Below are 22,060 nucleotides of genomic sequence, written 5' to 3'. Positions count from 1 at the left end.
TGACAATTGTTGTTAGCTGTGTGTTAGATCCATTTGAGTACAATGTACACTAACAAGAGGAAGTTATTCGTCTACGATGAATGTAAACTAGCTGACACGTAATTGTAGTAATGTTGTTATATTTGCAATGTGAAAAGATATTCGTTGACGGAGAATGTGAGTTAGCTGATAGGTAATCGCAGTAATGTTTTCTTACTTACAATGTGGTACATATAGTAAAGTACTCTAGTAGCTTCAAACGATATGCCATGTACAGTAAACATAGTTTTCGTTTAAAAACTGCATCATCATTATTTTCTATTGATTGCGATGGGATGTAGGAGTAATACTACTCAGGCAGACATCTCTACAGAGAGCAGTATCCTGACAGGAACACACCTCCTCGGCTGGTGTTTTCTCGTGTGGTTGTGATACTTCAGGAAATGGGAAGTTTCGACCCCATACAACGCAGTTGCCATACGAGAACAACTTGCACAGGCGTAGTATTCTTAGTATTCTCACTGTAAACGGTTAACTGAATGACGGGTCTGCACTTTCCTTGTTTTGCATTTGTTTGTTGTCAACAGCAAGAAAAAAAAAGAAAAGAAAAAATGGCTTGAGCACAATGGGACTTAACTTCTGAGGACATTAGTCATCTAGAACTTAGAACTATTTAAACCTAAGTACCCTAAGGAAATCACACACATCCATGCGCGAGGCAAGATTCGAACCTGCGACCGTAGCGGTCGCGCCTAGAACCGCTTGGCTACCCCGGCCGGCCAACTGCAGCAAATGGGCGAATCATTAGTACGTTATCGCGCATACCGGCGCTATTTGCTAATACAGGAGACTCAAAGTCACTTTTAATAAAGTCATGTTTACGTGAATGGTGCATGCGGTACATTTCTGAACAGGTCTGAGGAGAGGAAGTTGATTACTGAATAAAAATTATAGGGTTGCTAGTCTTGCTTTGACCTGCGAGACACGGTTAAACTTCTCAGAACTCCATAGTCAATAGTTAAACGATCTGTCTAATTACTTTCAAGTAAGATTCCGAGATCAATGCTTCCACTGGACTGGAATGTGCTCACCGCTAACAGTTCAATACACCACTGCCTGCTAGCAACTTCCTCCAATAATCTCCAACACAACAAGACAGGAATACAATTCAAAGTCACTAAGGAAAGAAACACCCAAAAATATGAAACTAAAATTTTTACGGAAACATATTTCTACTACCGCACCACCCATCTAGCTGCTGACTTAGTTGTCTGATGCAGGTGCTCTGCCAAGCGAGCGTGTGCACGCTCACTTTAAGTCAACACACACCAAAAGCACCGGAGAGATCAGCCCGAAATCCACGGCCGCGCTTCGGAACTCACTTTCGCAATCTCTCAATTTTCCGTACTGAAAGAATTAATTAGATTAATCACGAAAGTACCGCCCTCTCTCAATTTCTGAAATACACTGCAAAAACACCATCTCTACAGCAGAGGGCACACAACTTTTATACCTACACCAAACGAAGGCTGCAGGGTGACTCTTCTATTTCCTGGATTCCCAAAACCTATTAGAGTCACGCTCCCACTAATAGGGCTATTGTAAGACTCTCCTTCCTGACAGGAAGGAGTCTGTCAGAAAACAACGGCCATCAAACCATGTACGCCCCGGCCACAACCCATTTAGGAGGAGTAAAGAATGAAGGCCCATCATCTTCAGTCCAAATGAAAACCCTTACCCCCTCAAATGGTAAACTGGTCGTGGCGACCAACAATGATTAACACACAAGCGGGACCAGGGAAAAATTTATATTAACATTCTTGTCGGAAGCAAAATTGACTCCATCTACACTCTCCACTCATATTTTAAACTGATCGCCTGTCGAAAGCCTGAATCACTATCTTTTATTGCTCGTGCCGCTGCGGGACGTGCAGGAAGAGCGTCAGTGAGGTTCTGGAAGGTATCGACAGGGATGCAGAGGCGTGCTAACTTCACTGTCGTGGTAAGTAGCGCTAGGTTTCTCGGTTGAGGATCCAGGGCGCGACCAGCTCGATCGAGGTGATCCCACACCTTCTCGACTGGATTTTTATCTGCGGAGTTCAGTGAACGGGGGAGTATGGCAAACTCATCCTGTCGCTCTTCGAACCACTCATATAATCTGCGAGTCGTGTGACACACTGCATTATTCTACTAGTAGATTGCACTGTACCGAAGAAAAAAAAAGTATGTAGGGGTGAACATGGTCCCAAAGGATAGATTTATGCTTCTGTCGATCGACTGTTCCTCCCAAAATGGCGATATCATTTAGGGAATGCCACGAAAACATTCCCCAGACCATAACACTCCCTCCCCCAGCCCGGACCCTTCCGAGTAGCGTCTCTGGGTATTTGATTTCAGACGTTCTACCCCGTACACGCCAACGGCCATATGTGGGATGGAGCGCAAAACGTGATTCATCTAAAAGAGGCCCCCTGTTGCCATTCAGTGGACGTAAAGTTATTTCAGTAGTCGGTGAACAATAGTCAGCATGGGTGCATGAACCAAGCACCAGCTGCGGAGGTCGATGCACAGCAACGTTCGCTGAACGGTCGTTGAGGAGACACAGTTCGTAGCTACTTGCTTCCTCTGAACGTTTGTTGCTGGACAGTTGCACATTTATTCGTCCATTCACATCTCCGCAGCCGTAGTTCACACCTGTCATCTGTAGTCCGTGATACACCAGTTACCTCAACACTAGCTATGGATAGCACCATGTTGCCACACTATGTATACTTTAAACACGGTGGTACGCAAGCAGTTTACAGACCTAGCCGTTTCGAAAGTGCCTCCACCTTTGGCCCAAAAACAATGGTCATGCCCTATTGCACGTTATACAAAGCGCTCAGTTTCCACATTACGACGACTGCAATGTTTTCCACATGTCCCCCCCCCGCCCCATACCTTTATTTACCCTTGACTGTCACTGCTGTCACCTGCCTTCTGTGAGCGGCTATTGCATATTGTCGTCCAACATGAGGGCGGTCACATTAATACGACTGCACCATTCATAATGACCACGCCGTCGACGGCACGTTCCTTCCTTATTCCACTGTCTTAACGACACTACCGAAAAACAGAGGAATGGTGCAATCGGGAGTAGAACCCATTTCGCTGAGAGCGAGGCGGTACATTTTCCGTTTGATTGTGCTGTCTAGAGAATACATTATGAATCGCAGAAGTAGGGGAATTATAAAGGATAAGCTGGAGAACAAGAACTGGGCTGTGGCTGTAAACAAGCTGTCTACGACAGAAAGGCTACGACTGGAAACAGACTTGTCGGTAAACCGGTTCTCTTAACTAGTTTACAAAAAACTTGTAATGCCTTGGATACGAGACTGAATTCATTACTAATTTTTCCTGAAGAAGTGTTCGTGTATTAGAAACAAACGTCTTAATTTATCACGACGGTTGTGTGGTATTGAAGATTCGTCATGCATGTACACAATGCTAAAGTTAATAGCAAAGTAAGTACTGATAGTTGTAGAAGCTGTGCTAAATATGCTTGTTTTCTTCGATAATCGGTGGTGTGGATTTCATTATTGGAAATAACAGCCTGTTTTGTTTTCATACCTCAAACACATTTCGCTGCTTCGTATTTGGTAATCTATTGTGTAGAGGATGTTCCAGGAAGGAATGGTAGATATTCAGGATATGAAAAGAATGATCATTCGAAGCAAAAAGTCTAGTAAACATGGGCTCTAAAATGCATATCTTAAAAGCTATGCGCACTTCTTTACCTTCGATACTGTGAAACAAATCTCTAATATTATTGTATACATTTTGGTTTGGGAATACGGCAGCAGTTTCCATTAAGTGTCTACTATTCCAAGATCTTTGCTTTCCCTATTTTGAAAGGTAGCAGAATGGACCAAATAATGAAAAATGTGCTCATAGCTCTTAAGGTATGCACTTTAGATTCCATGTTCACTAGATAAAGTTTTCTTGTTTTGGTCCATACTACTTTCTCCTAAAATATGGAAAGCAAAGAACTTGCAGTAAAAAGGATTTGTTTCGCAGTATCAAAGAAGAAGAATGCTCATAGCTCTTTAGGTAGGCATTTTAGAGTCGATGTTTACTGAACTTTTTTGCTTCGATTGATCGTTCCCGTCTTATCCCTGAATATTGACCACTCTTCCTGGGAAACCCTGTGTGTTCCTCATGCTGAACGTAGCTACAGCTGGCTGTAGAACATTCCTCAGAACACATTTCTGAGAAGTCAATAATTTCTATAGTTCTTCTGAGGGTATTAGAACTTCCAGTCTTCAACGCTCTACTAACTGTCTTTATGAGCAACAAGATATATATAACGAAATTAGAATTGTAGTAATACCTCCAGCTGCTAATGGGCGTTGATATATATCAACGGGGACAGGTGAAAATGTGTGCTCCGACCGGGACTCGAATCCGCCATCTCCTGCTTACATGGCAGACGCTCTATCCGTCTGAGCCACCGAGGGCACAGAGGATAGCGAGACTGCAGGGACTATCTCCCGCACACTTCCCGCGAGACCCACGTTCTCACATTGTATGTCCCCACACTACAGTCGTAGTGTGCCACCCCAACACACTCACTGCTGCTTAGGAAGCAGTCCTAATTTGAGCTGCTAGCAAATGCAAAGTGACGAGTCCAACGAGACACGCTAAACAGTGCGACTGATCAAGAAACATAAGCTGAGGAGCGAATCCCGCAAATTACGAGTTGCTGAGAAAACGGAAAGCGCTTACGCAAAATACGACACTTACTCCAAACTCGGCAAAAGTGCGCCAGCGCCGATCGCCTCCAGATATAGGTCCCCCCAGTCGGCGCCAGCAAGTGCGTTCTACTTGGCGCCAGCACCAGAAGTCTGTCTCCTTCCTCGCCAGGACCGCAAGCGTCCGAAATTATAATCCCCTAAATGCAGCTCCCTACTTTATAGAAAAATCCTCCTGGAAGGCATGACTCAATCCTACTCAACGTTACTAACCATCGAAATGTTGCTCTATTTACGTGAATTTTCCACTCTTGGCTTACAGAACATGCAAGGGACTGGTATAAGCTGCTAGCCATGTTATAACCATTGATCGATCTCTTCGCGCCCTCGCGCAGTGCCCAGTAAGAAGCACTTTATTGGAGAAGAAAATCTGGAGTGTAAGGCTGTGAAGTTTGTTGCTATGGGCGAGCAGAGCCGCGGCGGCCCGTTCTTAGATCTGCGTACAGAGAGGTGAATTCTTCACACTCATTGAAACACTAGGTCATGCACTGGCTTGGCGGCAGACGGCCTTCAAAGAAGAAAACAGCGTTTGCCAACAAAGTGCCGAGCAGCGGCTTAGCGCCACCCACTTTCGCAAACTGCACTGCCCTGCGGACCCACGGCCGTTCTCTAGAGCAATGGTTTTCAACTAGGGCCTGTGGGCCGCATGTCGCCCAAATCAAGTATTCTTGTCGCCGGCACTTCTCAGTGTGTAATATGCATCTAGACAGAGAGCCCGCATCTCGTGGTCGTGCGGTAGCGTTCTCGCTTCCCGCGCCCGGGTTCCCGGGTTCGATTCCCTCCGGGGTCAGGGATTTTCTCTGCCTCGTGATGGCTGGGTGTTGTGTGTTGTCCTTAGGTTAGTTAGGTTTAAGTAGTTCTAAGTTCTAGGGGACTGATGACCATAGATGTTAAGTCCCATAGTGCTCAGAGCCATTTGAACCATTTTTTGAACTTACAGAGACAGTAATATTTTAAGATTTTTCCAGTTTTGATTTCCGCTAGTGAGTTCGAGCGTGAGCTAAGTGAAGCCGGCCGTTTACCTCAGGGTCAGAGGGGTTAGAGGATTTGATAAGGAGAAAGTCTTATTGTTTTTCTTCCAGTATCGACAACACACTGGCGTGCGTGACTCGTACCGACTAGCTGCTGTCGTATAAATTTTTCACACAGAAGTAACATGGATTCGTGAATGCGCATTTAGAGAGAGGGTAATCAAAAGCGGTACTTATTTTTTGCAAGGAATATGAAATTAAATTAAGACAGTTGTAATAAAACGCAGTGAGTAGGACAAAAATGACTGGAAAAATTTAGCATACATTTGTGATCGAGTGTTATATTTCGTATAGTATTTAAATTTTAATACAATTACTGTTATTAATCAATTAACCACCCTCTCGCACAGACAAGTAATTGCTGTGTCACACCTTCGTGGTCGCTGAAGGTGGCTGCATTCTGAAAGGAGAACAGTCGACGGGTCATGTTCCAAACAGTGCCCATTTTTAACTATTGGTATTTCGAGGCCGCTGGCCATATATTGCGCTCTTACTATAGCTAGTCTATTGGGGACTCATAACATACTAATTTATTCTTGTGGTGTGCTTCCTCTAATGTAATTAAATGGAATGCTGTTTTTATTGTAACATACGCGTTTAGCTTCTTTTTAATTGGGAAGTGCCATCGGTGGCTATTTGTGGTCTTATTAGTGCATATACGCCACCGTGAAGATGTACTTAGTTTGCGTACCCAGTATGTACAATTTTCGGCGTTTCACGAACAAATTACAACTTAGTACACTCCAGGAAATGGAAAAAAGAACACATTGACACCGGTGTGTCAGACCCACCATACTTGCTCCGGACACTGCGAGAGTGCTGTACAAGCAATGATCACACGCACGGCACAGCGGACACACCAGGAACCGCGGTGTTGGCCGTCGAATGGCGCTAGCTGCGCAGCATTTGTGCACCGCCGCCGTCAGTGTCAGCCAGTTTGTCGTGGCATACGGAGCTCCATCGCAGTCTTTAACACTGGTAGCATGCCGCGACAGCGTGGACGTGAACCGTATGTGCAGTTGACGGACTTTGAGCGAGGGCGTGTAGTGGGCATGCGGGAGGCCGGGTGGACGTACCGCCGAATTGCCCAACACGTGGGGCGTGAGGTCTCCACAGTCCATCGATGTTGTCGCCAGTGGTCGGCGGAAGGTGCACGTGTCCGTCGACCTGGGACCGGACCGCAGCGACGCACGGATGCACGCCAAGACCGTAGGATCCTACGCAGTGCCGTAGGGGACCGCACCGCCACTTCCCAGCAAATTAGGGACACTGTTGCTCCTGGGGTATCGGCGATGACCATTCGCAACCGTCTCCATGAAGCTGGGCTACGGTCCCGCACACCGTTAGGCCGTCTTCCGCTCACGCCCCAACATCGTGTAGCCCGCCTCCAGTGGTGTCGCGACAGGCGTGAATGGAGGGACGAATGGAGACGTGTCGTCTTCAGCGATGAGAGTCGCTTCTGCCTTGGTGCCAATGATGGTCGTATGCGTGTTTGGCGCCGTGCAGGTGAGCGCCACAATCAGGACTGCATACGACCGAGGCACAACGGGCCAACACCGGGAATCATGGTGTGGGGAGCGATCTCCTACACTGGCCGTACACCTCTGGTGATCGTCGAGGGGACACTGAATAGTGCACGGTACATCCAAACCGTCATCGAACCCATCGTTCTACCATTCCTAGACCGGCAAGGGAACTTGCTGTTCCAACAGGACAATGCACGTCCGCATGTATCCCGTGCCACCCAACGTGCTCTAGAAGGTGTAAGTCAACTACCCTGGCCAGCAAGATCTCCGGATCCGTCCCCCATTGAGCATGTTTGGGACAGGATGGAGCGTCGTCTCACGCATTCTGCACGTCCAGCACGAACGCTGGTCCAACTGAGGCGCCAGGTGGAAATGGCATGGCAAGCCGTTCCACAGGACTACATCCAGTATCTCTACGATCGTCTCCATGGGAGAATAGCAGCCTGCATTGCTGCGAAAGGTGGATATACACTGTCCTAGTGCCGACATTGTGCATGTTCTGTTGCCTGTGTCTATGTGCCTATGGTTCTATCAGTGTGATCATGTGATGTATCTGACCCCAGGAACGTGTCAATAAAGTTTCCCCTTCCTGGGAAAATGAATTCACGGTGTTCTTATTTCAATTTCCAGAAGTGTACCTCACTTCCGCTGTTCATTGTCGCTTAAATATTATGTTGCTCACCCATTAGTAATTATATCAGTGCATATGGGGCTCGTGGTGTCATTGCGAGTTGTCAGTACTGGCCCACGAACAAAGAAGTCTTACCACCACTGCTCTAGAGTCTCTGTGACTTGACCTCCTGTGGTCAAGTCCGATCCAGGGGCAAACACTTGGGCCCGCTCGTTTCTAACAAGAAAATGTGAATCCTTCTTTCTGAGTTAGCAGGTCGTGTACTCTCCCAATAATAGCCAAGGAATTAGCAGAAAAATAACCAAATAAAACATTTGTTGTTCCTGAAAGCCCTAACATATGGCTGCAACTGGGAAAGTGCGTAGGGTTAGCCATTTAGTAATACAGACGCTTGACTTTTCGATCCCTCTGTTGAGATTTTCTTAAGCTCTTCACTGGTATCCGTGGATGGCTATCTAGGGATACCAGTGAAATGTTGAAGAAGATACCGGAAGAGGGATATAAACGTGGAGCATTGAGGAAGTTATACGAGGAGTGCGACGCAACCTAAAGAGGCTCTGACATGCTCAGTATTTATTTCGTTGTCAATATATTGGGCGAAACTGCGAGGCCAAGAACGGCATAATATTACTGCAGTAGCAAACATTTCAGCCCTCGACAATTTAACATGGCATACATTGTGATCGCAGTTGCTACGTGCAATAAATGAAAGGAAAGCAAGAGGTAGCGACGACAGTCGAAAAAAAGACGTGGTCAGCTCTCTACAACCGCGTCCTAAATAGAGATGTCAAATGACTATAGGGTTTTTTAAAGAATGAACTAGAAACCTTTTAACGAACTGGTGAACTTGGTTACAACTTATGGTCACAGAAAAGATATTGTTCATATGTTCGTCAAAGTTCACTAGCCACTGTGCTGCAACCGATCTATAAACTTGAAAAGGCTAAGATACACTACAGTAGAGGATGGTAGATAATGTCATCACGTACTTCTGCAGTAAACAATTCAAGTTTCTGACATGAACAAATAATCAGTTGCCATGTTACGCACCTGTAACTGACGAATGTTTCTAGAGCTAATTATTAAGTAATCCAACTTGGTACTCACCTGAATGCATTTCTTCACACGCTTCCTTTCATCTGTCTTTCCTGATATATTCGTGTTCATATGGCGTCGCTGCGTCAGTTGTTTGCATGTCCGCATATCACGAAGTACCGGCAGGAACAGCCGTGCACTATGCGATATCATCCTTAAACGGTACAATATATTGCTCTGTATACTGAACGAGGGTCGAGAATTTTAAAGTTCTGCAGTTTCCTTCAGTGTACTGCGCTGTGGTAAGTATTACGCAATAAATATTGTCTGTGGGAGTTCCCCTTAACGAATGAGAAGATTTTACCCCGAAAGATAACGGCCCACGAAAGCCTTCAGACCTAATTGCCTGCTAATGGCTCGCAGTGTTCATCGGGAGGGGTACAGAAAATGAATGCCCGGTAGGTGCAGAAATCAGCCTTCTATGGGATGTATGTATTACACTTCACAAAATGGACATCTTCGACGCTGAAGGAGCATTCAAAACAAGCCATTAATTTGCACCATGAATACCGAATGAAAAATGGCGTCCCAAAGTGATCACAAAGGTTCGCATCACCAAGATTGAAGGCGAACTACTTGGGAGTTACAAACCGAGCGGGACGTTTAGCTAGGTATCCAATCTTAAAGAATGAATCACAGGGTGATGAAAACTGACGGAATGTGATGGCGTCTTCAGCGATGAGAGTCGCTTCTGCCTTGGTGCCAATGATGGTCGTATGCGTGTTTGGCGCCGTGGAGGTGAGCGCCACAATCAGGACTGCATACGAGCAAGGCACACAGGGCCAACACCCGGCATCATGGTGTGGGGAGCGATCTCCTACACTGGCCGTACACCTCTGGTGATCGTCGAGGGGACACTGAATAGTGCACGGTACATCCAAACCGTCATCGAACCCATCGTTCTACCATTCCTAGACCGGCAAGGGAACTTGCTGTTCCAACAGGACAATGCACGTCCGCATGTATCCCGTGCCACCCAACGTGCTCTAGAAAGTGTAAGTCAACTACCCTGGCCAGCAAGATCTCCGGATCTGTCCCCCATTGAGCATGTTTGGGACTGGATGAAGCGTCGTCTCACGCGGTCTGCACGTCCAGCACGAACGCTGGTCCAACTGAGGCGCCACGCCAGGTGGAAATGGCATGGCAAGCCGTTCCACAGGACTACATCCAGCATCTCTACGATCGTCTCCATGGGAGAATAGCAGCCTGCATTGCTGCGAAAGGTGGATATACACTGTACAAGTTCCGACATTGTGCATGCTCTGTTGCCTGTGTCTATGTGCCTGTGGTTCTGTCAGTGTGATGATGTGACGTATCTGACCCCAGGAATGTGTCAATAAAGTTTCCCCTTCCTGGGACAATGAATTCACGGTGTTCTTATTTCAATTTCCAGGAGTGTATCTTTGGACCTCGCGACCTCGTACACAGCTTTAGTACAATGGTGTTCCCCAGAAAGAGAGGGCTTATTCCGGGTCGGTTGCAGACGGCGACGCGCCGCCTGGGCCTGTGCTGCACCAACTGCGGCACGCGCACCACCACGCTGTGGCGACGCAACAACGACGGCGAGCCGGTGTGCAACGCATGCGGCCTCTACTTCAAGCTGCACGGCGTCAATCGGCCGCTCGCCATGCGCAAGGACGGCATCCAGACGCGCAAGCGCAAGCCCAAGAAGCCCGCCTCCGGCGCCGCCGCCGCAGCCGCAGCCAACGCCTCCGCCGGCGCCGCCCCCAGCGCCGGCTCCACCCCCGCGTCGACCACGTCCGCCTCCGCCGCTGCTGCGACCGCCTCCTCGCCGCAGCAGCCAGTTTCCTCTTCGGGCGGGGAATCGCCTGTATCAGGTGAGACAGCTTTCCACTGGTTAACGCAGAAAGCTTCTTGTCTGTCTCTGGCTGCAGGGAACACTTGTAAAATATTCAATAGATTTGCGGTTACTTAATTTCATCCATCATTGTGAATCTTGAAGTTTTCCCGTCGTATTGAATGTTCGATGAGATTTTGGGATTGTAGCTGGATCATGTTGACCTCTTGACACGATATTTCGGTTGGCAATCGTCCAGCCATCTTCAGGTGAGTGCCAGTCAGTGGAGACTGCAAGTTCCCAGAGTCAACTTTATAGCAAAGAATTGGCGCAGCCCAGTAAGTCGGCCGTAGCTGAGCACTGTATTACCACAGGACACGCTATGGATTTTTATGCCACGAAAATCTTGGCCCCAGCGAAAACTTTCTGGGATTCAGTAATTAAAGAATATGTGGAGATACGCCTTATAAATCCTGACCGCTGTTTTCAACTGGGCAAGGACTGGGACCCGATGATCTCCCCAATTTCCTCTGAGAGAAGACAGTTTATTCATAATGACACGTCTGGCGACATCTGACGTCTGCTTTTAGCGACGTGGGCGCGCATTCCGACAGAGGGCGGACATGTAGCTTTCACCTTTACGCATGCACCTGCGCGCCGCCAGGATAGAACAGCAGCTCCAGAGGGCGCGGATTTCGATAGAGGACGCTCCTGTGACAGAGGCCAATGCGCATACGTTTTCGCACCAATTTTTTGCTATGAAGTTGACCTGCGAACTTGCAGTCATCAGTGACAGACACTCACCTGAAGATAGCTGGACAATTGCCAGCGAAATATCGTGGCAACAAGTCAGCATTATCCGGCTGCAATCCCTGAATCTCATCAAATCATCCATCACTGCTAGTGTAACCATACCCATATACTGTATATATATTATAAAATCGAAGTCCCCCACCCAGTTTTTCTGCCCGCACGTGAAGGCTAATTTCAGGATCTATTGTGGAGATTTTGATACGCTGCTCACTAATAAAGAGACTGATTCACGAACAAGATTTGTGTATTGGATTGCCTTAACAGTCTTCAACTGTGGGGTAACTTGTAGAAACCACATGGTTTTGAGGCGAAGAACTCGTCGAGGCACATTCGGAGGGCATTTTCATCCGAAAAGGAAGTTCCTTTGTTCGATAGAGAACGGGAAAGGTGAAACTCTGAGAGCGCAAAATCAAGTGAATAACGTGGGTGCGGAGTGACTTCGCAACCCATCTCCTGTATACTGTTTTTTGTCAGTTAGCAGAATGCGGGAATCTCCTGTATACTGTTTTTTGTCACTAATGTCAAAACGATCCTTCTTAAATTGAGAAAACCACCATCAACACCGCGCTCTGTCAAATGGCACTATTCCCACACACTGCGCAAATTTTTCTCGCTGCTTCCGCTACTGTCATCCCTCTACTACACGAATTTCGGAAATGTTCCGATTTCTCTAGTTGGCACTCAATTTCCTAGCGCCCACAGCTCCACTTCCTATCTCCAAAAGACAAAATGACAATACGTGAACTGAAATAGCAAAAATGAACCACAAATAAAAATGACAATCGACAAATAAACCCATAGCAACCGAAATATCAGCAGGCATTGCAAAAATCTAAGACCTTTTGCACCAACCTAATATATTAATAGGGGAGAGTCTTATATCTTGGAACCTTTTTCAGGCTTTCGCCTTTAGCCATCTCTACAATACAAGTATAATATATTTTATTCTTCCATTTTTTAATTTAACCATTCACTGTGCTGCAGTCCTTTTCTGAAAATACAATAGTTACTCTGGAAAAGTAAGATTTTTCCAAATGTGGAAAAAGGGTCCAAAATGTATACAGTAAACGAACGATGGTTTATGAATTAAAAATCGCAATGAAGTAGTGAATTTTCACTACTACAACGCACCGACAGCCACCTAGGGCTTATGTAATGACAACAAACAAAATGCTTTCACCTCTGAATGGTGTAGATTCCTCCGGACTTTTTTTCCAGCGGTTAGTTTTTACGTGCAGTTGCATAAGCAGGTCTAAAAATAGCGTGTACATTAATTTTAATACTAAAAATATATAAAAGTCCTGTAAACTGACTCGTTGACTTTATTTTAAGAAATCGATATAAAAATTTACTTACCACAATGTGAAAACAGTTTTAGGAACTTTATCACGCAATAAAGTTATGAGCTGATTTAGGTCACAATAATGTATATTGCAGAAGCGAAGCAATGTGTTCCAGCAACTGTAGTAATCCCACGACAAACAGAAACTGATTATTGTAGCAGTTTTCATATAACAGGTGCAATGTACTACCACAAGATGTCAAGCATACGCAGACATGTATATCGTGTTCCCAAAGGTTTTGGATACCCATAAGTTCGTGGTAGAAATGCTCCCCAAAGACCACGAACGGCAGATTAATCTGTACTAAGTATACTTCACAACCCCCGTCCAACAACTACTTTGGTGATCACCATAGTTCCCAAGAACCATTCAAATACCGTTGTTTGGTGGGATATATACTTACAACAAACAGAAAGTACATGTGGTGCAGCGGACTGTCACTAAATGCCACGAGCGTACAAAAGTGGTAACACATATACCGGTGAACGTTGTAAAGAAATACATTTAGTGGGAAGTATACCCCCCACGGCCCGCGGAAGAGTTAAATAAGTAATGCCAGTATAAAAGAGTAATGCTATTTCTGTTATTCTCAAATTGCAGTTCATGTCTAACATTCTTGTAAAAGCGATCTATGGACAGATAAAATGGTCCTGTTACTACTGCTACCACCGCTATTACGAAGGTAATCCCAAAAGTAAGGTCTCCTATTTCTTTTACAAGTACAGAACTCTGTTTGTGTGGCTGTTGGTCACACTGTTACGAAGAGTGCTTCACGCGCGCGCTGTGTGTAAACATGCGCACGCCGCGCTGAGGTGCTCAGCATGCAAAGCATGCGTGAAGATCGGCAGATCACCCGGGACGATCTCTGCACGTTAGTTCCCGAGGTTTCCCGAAGCGCCGCTCACAGAATTTCAACGGAAACTTTGAACTACCGGAAGGTGTGCGCAAGATGGGTGCCCCGCATGCTGATTGCTGACTGAGGACCACATGTGGCAACGAGTTGATGCTGTACATCTGAGACCAAACAGCAATTACCGCCAGTGGCGGCATCCTTCTTCGCCCAAGCCGCGGAAATTCAAACAAACATAGTGTGCCGATAAAGTCACGACAATTGTTTTTTTGCGATAGGAAAGGGGTATTGTTGGTCGACTTTATGCCCACTGGAACCACAATTAACGCTGACAGGTACTGTGAGACTCTGAAAAAACTCAAACTGGCAATTCAGAAATGGAGAAGAGGAATGTTGACCAAGGGCGTACACATACTCCATGACAACACTCGCCCACACGTCGCTTGGCCGACCTTTGTTCTCCTGCAACAGTTTCAGTGGAACATAATCACCCACCCACCCTATAGCCCTGACTTGCCGCCCAGTGACTACCACTTGTTCCCTAGGTTAAAAGAATATTTGGCTGGAAAGCGATTCAGCTCCGACAACGAGATGAAAGAAGAGGTTCATAACTTTCTGAACAACATGGCGGAGAGCTGGTACGAGATGGGCATACAAAAACTGCCACAGCGTCTACAAAAACGCATCGACAGAAACGGTGACTACGTCGAAAAGTAGCTAAATGTTCAAGCTGTAAACTGATGCAAACCCTTGTAGAAATAAACAGGTGTATGTACTTATAAAAAAAATAGGAGACCTTAATTTTGGGATTGCCCTCGTACTACTAGCACTCGGTTGATCGCCCGTCAAGACTGCACTTGTGTGACAGTATGGAAGGAAGGCAGAGGAAGCGCCGAGTATAACAAATTACGAGAATGGTCAGTGAAAGCTTACGACGGAGTTTTAGATTACGAACTGTAATATTTGACACTTGTGAGACACTTAGCCCTCTAGAGAGATAATGACACAATAACACGTCTCTTGCGTACTTCCACTCTGATAACGGCCACAGTCTCCGACGTCGAGCAGTCCAAACATCACTCAGTTTTTACGAGTCGTTTACTACTTGTTAGCGGATCTAGAAGCGACTGCTCTGTAGTTTTATGGGCATATTTAGATTATATCAAGACTGGTCATCGAGCTCTATTCCTTATGCAAATGCTCGCCGAAGCCAGCGAACACACACACGTTGATTTCCTCTCACAAACGTATGGCGGAGAGAATAGTTGGATACTGCCTACAAGGATGCTAGTTGTGAGTTTTACATGTCAGACGGTGAAAGCAGAACTACTACTTCAGATTTGCTTGGTAAGGTGCCCACAGACATAAACGTAAATAATGTCACTGAAAACTATATAATAAAGGTGAAGTAGTTATTAAATCAAAACTACTTTTTATTGGAGTTCTTTTATATTAATCAAGGGTTTTAAATAATTACATAATTACACAGTTTCTACAACTTACACATTAATGGTACAGAACTCATTTACGGACAATATCATCATGCAAAGCACTGAGCATACTGATTATGGACCTTCTCTACTCTTGCATCCATGCGTTTTTAATTTAAAGAGTTTTTTTAGTCTTATTCCATTGTTTTAACTTTTGTGGAAATTATTTAACTAGCGGTGAACTACAGACGGAAACAGGCTTATGTAAAGAACACACGCCGAACAAACTTGTATTAGTATGAAAGAATCCGACTATGATGTCGCTACAGGATCTATTGTCCATTACTAGAAATCTTTTCCATTTTTTATTTTGGTTACAAGAAAACTGACACTTTCCACAAATTTTTACCCATGTTCACAATATTCTGAACAGTGCACTTGACAAACTACAAAGATTCGTTAGTGGTATTTTTAACGTTTTCGATCATAAATGTTTAAGTACTTGTATGTGATTTATTTATGTTGACAATCAGGCGGAGTCTGCATTTGCGCTATTCTCTACACATGAACTAATTATTGATCCATTATTTCTAGTAAGCCGTAAAAATGCTTTCCGCTCCCTTTCCTTACTTCCCACTAAGGAATTTTTTTCAAGAAAATGAGTCATAATAACAGTATCAGTTTCTCCAAATTGCTAGAAAATGGATTAATAAGAGAATTTGTGCTTTACCGTTATTGTTTTGTGGCCTTCATACATTTAACCAGTGTTTCCCTACTTTTTTTAAAAGTGAAGGAAGAACAGTGCCTAAAATCTTGACGCCGTATTCTCGACTAAGAACATTAAGATCATCGTCTGTGATTTGTAAATTAGAGACGTTATGAATACCGGACTATTCCGTTAAGAAAACCGAAATATCGTCAGTTACCTCACTTCATATGAATGATGGAGAAGTTTCTTCAACATGGCCAATCCTTTATCTGCTATCCAATAAAAACAATTACTTTTCAAGACTAATGCTCCTCTACTGAAGCTTTATGTATTTCCCCAAACACTATCCTTATTATTCTTCCTTCGAAGGACGATGGACGTTGCTAGAAACACTCGCTATTTTTCATATGAGATTTGCACAATTTCTTAAGCGAAACACATTCCTAATTACTTTCTCATGGTCTTGGTTCACAGTCGTGTAGAATTTTGTAAAGAACGTTATATTTGCGCCATTGACTGAATAAATTGTTTATTTCACAATTGCAGTTTCGGTCTTTCGTCCATTTCCAAGTGGTACTGCAGAAAATTTTGCTTTTCATTTCCTGATGTACAGGTCTTCACACTCGTTTGATGTTACTGCATTTCTACAGTGAAAAGGCTTATCTTAGACGATGACATGTATGCAGCTCAGAGCAATTTAAATGGCCCAAAAGCCGAAATGGCAATACCGAAATAAACAATTTCTACTGTCAACGGCGAATATGGTGTCCTTTAGAAAACATTCCTAATCCTTTGTTGAGAGACAGTTATCTTGTTTTTAGAATTCGGTGATTTTCACAACTGATACAGCTGATATTCTGCTTATGATTTCAATATTTTTTTCACATTCTTCATGGACAGCCTTTCAAACTCTAGCACGCTGGTTCTCCGAACGTCTGCATATCGGAGTTAATGATACGTACCAGCAATTAAATGGATTACTCCTACTACCTTTCTTGAAGATTGGTGTGACCAGTGCAAATTTCCAGTCTTTGGGTGCGGATCTTTCGTAGAGCGAACGGTTGTATATGATTGTTAAGTATGGAGTTAATGCATCAGCATACTCTGAAAGGAACCCAATTGACATGCTGTCTGGACCAGAAGACTTGCTTTTATTAAGTGATTTAAATTGCTTCACTTCTCGGAGGATATTTACTTCTACGTTACTCATGTTGGCAGCTGTTCTTGATTCTAATTCCGGAATATTTACTTCGTCTTCTTTTGGGAAGGCATTATGGAAGGCTGTGTGTAGTAACTCTGATTAACAGCACTGTCTTCGATAGTGTCTCCATTGCTATCGCGCAGAGAAGGCATTGACAGTTTCTTGCCGCTAACATACTTCACATACGACCAGAATCTCTTTGGATTTTCATCCAGGTTTCCAGACAAGGTTTCGTTGTAAAAACCATCTCGCATTGAAGTTCGCTCTAAATTTCGAGCTTCTGTAAAAGACCGCAAGTCTTGGGGATTTTGCGTCTGTTTAAATTTGGCATGTCTGTTTTGTTTTTTCTGCAACAGTGTTCTGATCCGTTTTGTGTGCCAAGGAGGATCAGCTCCGTCGTTTGTTAATTTATTTGGTATAAATCTCTCAATTGCTGCCGATACTATTTCTTTGAATTCAAGCCACATATGGTCTACACTTATATTATTAATTTGTAAGGAGTGGAGATTGTCTCTCAGGAAGGCGTCAAGTGATTTTTAACCTGCTTTTTTGAATAGGCATATTTTCGTTTATTTTTGGTGGATTTGGAAATTACAATATTCATTCTCGCCAGGGCAACCATATGTTCACTAATCTCTGTATCCGTTTTCACGCTCGTTGTTGGCTCATGATTATTTGTTGCTAAGAGGTCAAGTGTGTTTTCAAAACCGTTTGCTACTCGCGTGGGCTCATGAACTAACTGCTAGAAATAATTTTCAGAGAATGCGTTTAGCACAATTTCGGATGATGTTCTATGCGTACCTCTGGAATGAAACATGTATTTTCGGCAACATATCGAGGGGAAATTAAAGTCACCACCAACTATAATCGTATGAGTCGGGTACGTGTTTGAAATCAAACTCTAGTTTTCTTTGAACCTTTCAGCAACTGTATCATCTAAATTGGAATTTCGGTAAAAGGATCCAACTATTATTTTATTCCGGTTACCAACAATGACCTGTGCCCATACTAACTCACAGGAACTATCTACTTCAATTTCGTGACAAGTTAAACTACTTCTAACAGCAGTAAACACGCCACCGCCAACCGTATTTAGCCTATCCTTTCGGAACACCGTTAGGTTCTTCGCAAAAATTTCGGCTGAGTTTATCTCCGGTTTTAGCCAGCATTCAGTACCTATAACGATTTGAGCATCAGTGCTTTCTATTAGCGCTTGGAGCTCTGGTACTTTTTCAACACAGCCACTACAATTTACAACTGTTATGCCGATGGTTCCTGTATCTACGTTCTTCCTGTGTTCGGCACCCTTTGTGACTGAAGCCCTTCTTGTGTTTTCCCGAGACCCTCTAACCTAAAAATCCGCGCAGTCCACGCCACACATCCCCTGCTACCCGTGTAGGCGCCTCCTGCGTATAGTGGACATCTGACCTATTCATCGGAGCCCGAAACCCAACCACCCTTTGGCGCAAGTCGAGGAATCTGCAGCCTACACGGTCGCAGAGTCGTCTGAGCCTCCGATTCACACCCGCCACTCGGCTCTGTACCAGAGGTCCGCAATGGTTCTGTCGACTCTGCTGCACATGGTCAGCTCTGCTTTCATCTTGCAAGCAAGACTGGCAGCCTTTATCACGTCTGTTAACCGCTCTAAACCAGAGAGAATCTCTTCTGATCCAAAGTGACACATCATAGGTACCGACGTGAGCAACCACCTGCAGTTGGCTGCAGCCTGTGCATCTGGGAGGATCCATTCCACATCTGGAATGACCTCACCTGATATGGACACGGAATGATTTGAATTTTGTTTTCCTGCTGGACTTAGTGCCTTGCCTTGATTCCAACCGACAAGCAACGATTGTGCACATTGTGCGCTACGTACTTCTCTAGTTCATGTTGCCACTCGGAGCCAGTAGAACACAGCACATATATATGAGTTTTGTGGATATCAGTAGATAATGATTACGTTGAACTGAGATGTTGCGGCGATCTACTGGCTGTGGTTGTTTGAAATGGAGAACATATTGTTGTAATATAGACAATTACTAATAACCTCATATCTGAGCATGTACTTGGAGTTTTGTGCAGATTAGGTGTTTACGACATAAATTTAGTGCTGATTGAACGCAATTCTGCCGTCGATCTATCATGAATTAAGTAAATTTTTACGAGAAAGACCATTACCTTAGTTATATGCAGCTTTAACGGGAGATTAGATTCCTTTTTCAATAGAGAATTTTGATTTGGGTTGCGTTTCGACAGTGTTTAACTGTACTTCATAGATCTTTCAGTTGTCAGGTGCCAGTCTCTATATAAAAAGCAGTGCCACGGAAACCAGGGAGCGAAAAGGATCATTATGGATTTTCTTAAATTTAGTGTGTCTCTGGGAGATGTATTTTTCCTTGAGCAAACAGAAAGAGGAGGGCAGAAGAATGTGAAACAGTGTCGGAAGATAAGTTAGGCACCTCTGAAAAGAAAAATATCTACAATCTTCATTCAAAATATTTTTCTGAGCAGCGTTTTTACATTTACAAACGATAAAAACCCACCATAAAACATTTAACAGATGTCACAATGATAATTAAAGTTATTTAATACTTACAGAAATTTTTGAAGTTGCACGCACACACGGGTATTTGAATAAGAGAACCACCTTTAACAAAACAGTGAATAGAAAAATAATTGACAGCATTAATCACAGGTGATAGACCTGAAACATATACTTTAGCGCAAGGCGACCAGCTCCCTCTATGCCCAGATATCATTCGTTCCTTCGTTCATTTAGATTAGCAATTTTAGAATATACACACATTTCAAGCCATGCAGACACAAGGTAATACCAACAGAGGTAAACTGTAATTTGCAAGACAAGAAACCTCGCAAGGCACTTTCAGGTTATAATTGTGACTCAACAATAACGATAGTATTTCGCTCATGAGTATTTAAACAAGAACACGTCCTTTCACCGGTTAAATTTTCGAGTTTTATCATGTAGGCAACTAAAAGGAAGAAGCACTTAATTTAAAAATTTCTTTCTCGTTAGTAACTACACTGGGGAACTAAGACCAAAGTAATGTTACTTACTCAAAGCTAGACAGCGTTGCAGCAGAGAACTCAAATTCAGTCTCTATAGCAAAGCCTCGCTCAAAGAACGATCAACACGTTAATCACGTTTAACAAAAGGGCTAATTTTTCTCTTTCTACTTCAGTTCTTGGCTGCCTAGTAAGATACTGAAAGCTCAGTATGCACAAACCCTTTGAAACAGGAAACGTGCCGACTCTGAATACGCAAACCCACGACCATGAATGCAGAGAGAAACATTATTTCTTCAAATGTGGTAGGCACATTTTTTGCAGCCATCCAAAACAACGAACTGGACCTCAGTACTAGGACATCAACCTCAGTTACTATGCCAAACAGCCGACGAACACTGACAATAGGAGTGATCATGTGTACGATTAAATCAGTTCGTATACGACCTCTAGCGGGACGATAATGAACCTATCGCCAGAGTACGAAGAGCACTGAGGTATAATGAGCAGCAGTTATCAATTCAACGCACACGAGGCTCAAGTAATTTTGAACATACCATCTGACGGGTAGGAGCGTCAGCCCACAGTGACATTTTGTCACCACAGACATGCCAACATGGACAGCGCAATACCAAAACTAAAACAAAGTGCATAAAATGCAAACGGGTTGTCGGTATTGCAAAGGAAGGGGATTATTTCAAACAGTTTCAAAAATGGTTCAAATGGCTCTGAGCACTATGGGACTTAACATCTGAGGTCATCAGTCTCCTAGAACTTAGAACTACTTAAACCAAGAATGAGATTTTCACTCTGCGCTAACCTAAGGACGACACACACACATCCCTGCCCGAGGCAGGATTCGAACCTGCGATCGTAGAGGTAGCGCGGTTCCGGACTGAGCGCCTAGAACCAGCGCTGGAGATTCCGGCTGGCTCAAACTGTTTCACAAAAAGTGAAGCGGTCTGCACCATGTATTAAAAAAGGTGCAAATTTATCATGATTATAAAAATAAAAAGTTGTAAACAGAATAAACTCTGCAGCAGAGTGTGCGCTGATATGAAACTTTCTTGGCAGATTAAAACTGTGTGCCGAGCCGAGACTCTAACGCTGGACCTTTGTCTTTCGCGGGAAAGTGCACTTGCCCGCGAAAGGCAAAGGTTCAGAGTTCGACTCTCGGTTCGGCACGCCGTTCTAATCTGCCAAGAAAGTTGCGTAAATTGTAAACATTCGTGATAGCATTTATAGTAAATAAAAGTAAAATAAGAATAAGATTTTATTCAGTACTTTGTTTACAATATCAAATATGTGGCAGTGCGTCAGAGGACAATTAAGCTGGAATAAAGACTGTCCAACACGATCGTGCTGGTGCTTTTCCCATTAAATTTGTTGAAAAAATTTCTAACTATTTTTTTTCATTTTCTAATGTGCCGAGGAATTCAGAGGATTGTAAATAATTCACCCTTGTCTTAAAAAAATTGGCCAGTTTGGAAAGGAGTAGGAATGATGTTGTCACAGGTTACTTCAGAGGACCTGCAACATGACGTGAAATCAGAAACACGGTGCAAATTGACACTGTTCGCATAACAAATCATTGCCTGAAGTAAGGGAAGCAATATCTGACGTATGTAGTCCTGGGACTCATCAAAAATACAAATGTTATCCTTGAATATATAGCCTTACAATAACCCAATCACTCACCGAGCATTCAGGCAGGACAAAATAAAAGTGTATATTCAATCTACGAAACATGCTGCCTTCCTCAGATAACTGATTCCACGGGATGTATCAGCTTTTTGTAGTACGAAGTAGATAGTGATTTATGTAGAGTGGTAGTTAC

The 22,060-nt window shown here is 44.0% G+C and overlaps 1 protein-coding gene across 1 annotated transcript in view; it reads left to right on the top strand.

The window, feature by feature from the left end:
• LOC126328409 (GATA-binding factor A-like) overlaps positions 1-22,060 on the top strand; it is a 298,660-nt gene that overhangs the window by 260,713 nt on the left and 15,887 nt on the right. The window contains exon 5 of the mRNA XM_049996032.1: positions 10,536-10,890. Coding sequence (XP_049851989.1) covers positions 10,536-10,890 — 355 coding nt within the window. The remainder of the gene's footprint in view (positions 1-10,535; positions 10,891-22,060) is intronic.

This window comes from Schistocerca gregaria, chromosome 2, assembly GCF_023897955.1.
Source record: "Schistocerca gregaria isolate iqSchGreg1 chromosome 2, iqSchGreg1.2, whole genome shotgun sequence".
NCBI classification, from domain to species: domain Eukaryota; kingdom Metazoa; phylum Arthropoda; class Insecta; order Orthoptera; family Acrididae; genus Schistocerca; species Schistocerca gregaria.
This window is presented reverse-complemented; position numbering and strand designations above follow the sequence as displayed.